A 1,676-nucleotide genomic window follows, 5' to 3' on the forward strand; every position below is an offset into this window, starting at 1 on the left:
TTTTTTCCAAGAAAAAAGAAATCATCAGATTCAATGCTTACATTGAATACATAATACATGTATATCCTGACTTTAGGAATACTAAGTGTGACCAAAAAATACCTATTAGAATCAAGGAAATGCAGTGTGCCCCTAACCTGCAGACTTCAAAGTTTTGGGGTATAAGCTAATTTCTAGAAAGTAAGAAGATTCCATCTGACGAATGTTCTGGCCTTACAAGTTGTTTAACATGAAATCTAATTCCAGGAAGAAGGGACAGATGATTTTATGAACGCAAAGGACAGATGAGCACTTACTTCCGGCATATCAGCACCTCCTCACAGGTGCCTCTGGGTACAACTCCAGCAGCCTGCTCTTGGGCAGCAAGTCAGGCGCAGACATTCGCAAGGGTAAGGTTTGATAATTGCTCTACTTACTTCTACAAGGGTCAGCATTCTTAAAGCAATGATTGTCTCTTCCTTCCTCTTCCTCGGTTTGTCTTTTCTTCCCAGATTGATGTTGGAATGCTTTTCTCAGGATTGGCTTCCTGCCATCTTCCTCCACTTCAATCTCACAGGTAGGCTCCAGCTGTGGCATTGGCCTCTCTTCATCGGAGTTGTCAAAGGGCTCATTCAGTACTTCTGTCGTCTCAGAAATGGTCTCTGTTGTTACACTGCTGTTGATCCTCCTGCGTTTACGACCTCTTTTCTTCTTTAGTACAAAAGGCCTCTGAAATTAATTCCAAACATAATACATAAGAGCTCATGAGAAATTAAATGGTTGAGTCGATATGCAGCAAACATGTACTGAACGCGTGTCTGAGAATCTTACACGTACAGACTTCTGTAATGCCTTTGTACTTAACCTTCCGTTTGATGTTTAACATTCCCTCTTGGGCTCCAACTACACAAGCAAGTGTTTTCCAAATAAAACAGTTGTTTACTCAAGCAGATGCTTTGAGAGGGAACATCCTAGCAGCCTGACTGGAGATTTTAAAAGCTAAGTGTTGCTTTTCTAGCATATATTTTTCAAGTGGTACTTGCTGGCTTCAATAGCCTGCACATAACAGACATTAAGGTCATCACAGACTCCACTGTTTCTAAAAATGGTACAATAATTAACTAGCCATCAGCTCACTCACTTAACATATGTTAACTGTTCTAAAGAGCACCCACTACCTGCAGAGCACTATGGGAAATATGGTACAAATTAGCCTACTCATTCCTATTTTATAGGACTTCAGGAACTATGAAAAGGAAAGGAAATAGTTCTTGAAGAAAGGATCACTTGTTTAAAATGTCAACAGAGTCATGTGTTGGTGGCTGCTAAAATGTGAGGAACTGATAATTTTACAAAATATTTTAATTTAGAAGGCACCTAAAAAAGTTAAAAGACATCTTATTTACAAGAAGTTTTTTTTTTTTTAATTAAAAAAAATTTTTTTTTTGAGATGGGGGCTCTGTTGCCCAGGCTAGAATGTGGAATCTAGCTCACTATAGTCTCGAACTCCTGTGTTAAGAAACATTTATTTTATTTGCACCAAAGGGTAGCACAAATGACACTCCATAATTGCAACTATAAAATCTTTTCCCAAAGCAAAAAAGTATTTAATGATACAAAATTCAAATAAGAGGAATGACAGGCTCGGCGCCTGTGGCTTTAAGCGGCTAAGGCACCAGCCACATACACCTAAGGTG

General features: G+C 38.8%; 1 protein-coding gene across 3 annotated transcripts in view; it reads right to left on the reverse strand.

Annotated features, from left to right (window-relative positions):
• The window catches only part of KAT6B (lysine acetyltransferase 6B), a 184,822-nt gene that overhangs the window by 7,051 nt on the left and 176,095 nt on the right, over window positions 1-1,676 (reverse strand). For all 3 annotated transcript variants that reach the window (XM_003783531.3, XM_003783529.3, XM_003783530.2), the window contains exon 15: window positions 417-708. In XM_003783531.3, the coding sequence (XP_003783579.1) occupies window positions 417-708 (292 nt within the window). The remainder of the gene's footprint in view (window positions 1-416; window positions 709-1,676) is intronic.

This window comes from Otolemur garnettii, unplaced genomic scaffold (assembly GCF_000181295.1).
Source record: "Otolemur garnettii isolate 467f Iridium unplaced genomic scaffold, OtoGar3 scaffold00008, whole genome shotgun sequence".
Classification (NCBI taxonomy): Eukaryota; Metazoa; Chordata; class Mammalia; order Primates; family Galagidae; genus Otolemur; species Otolemur garnettii.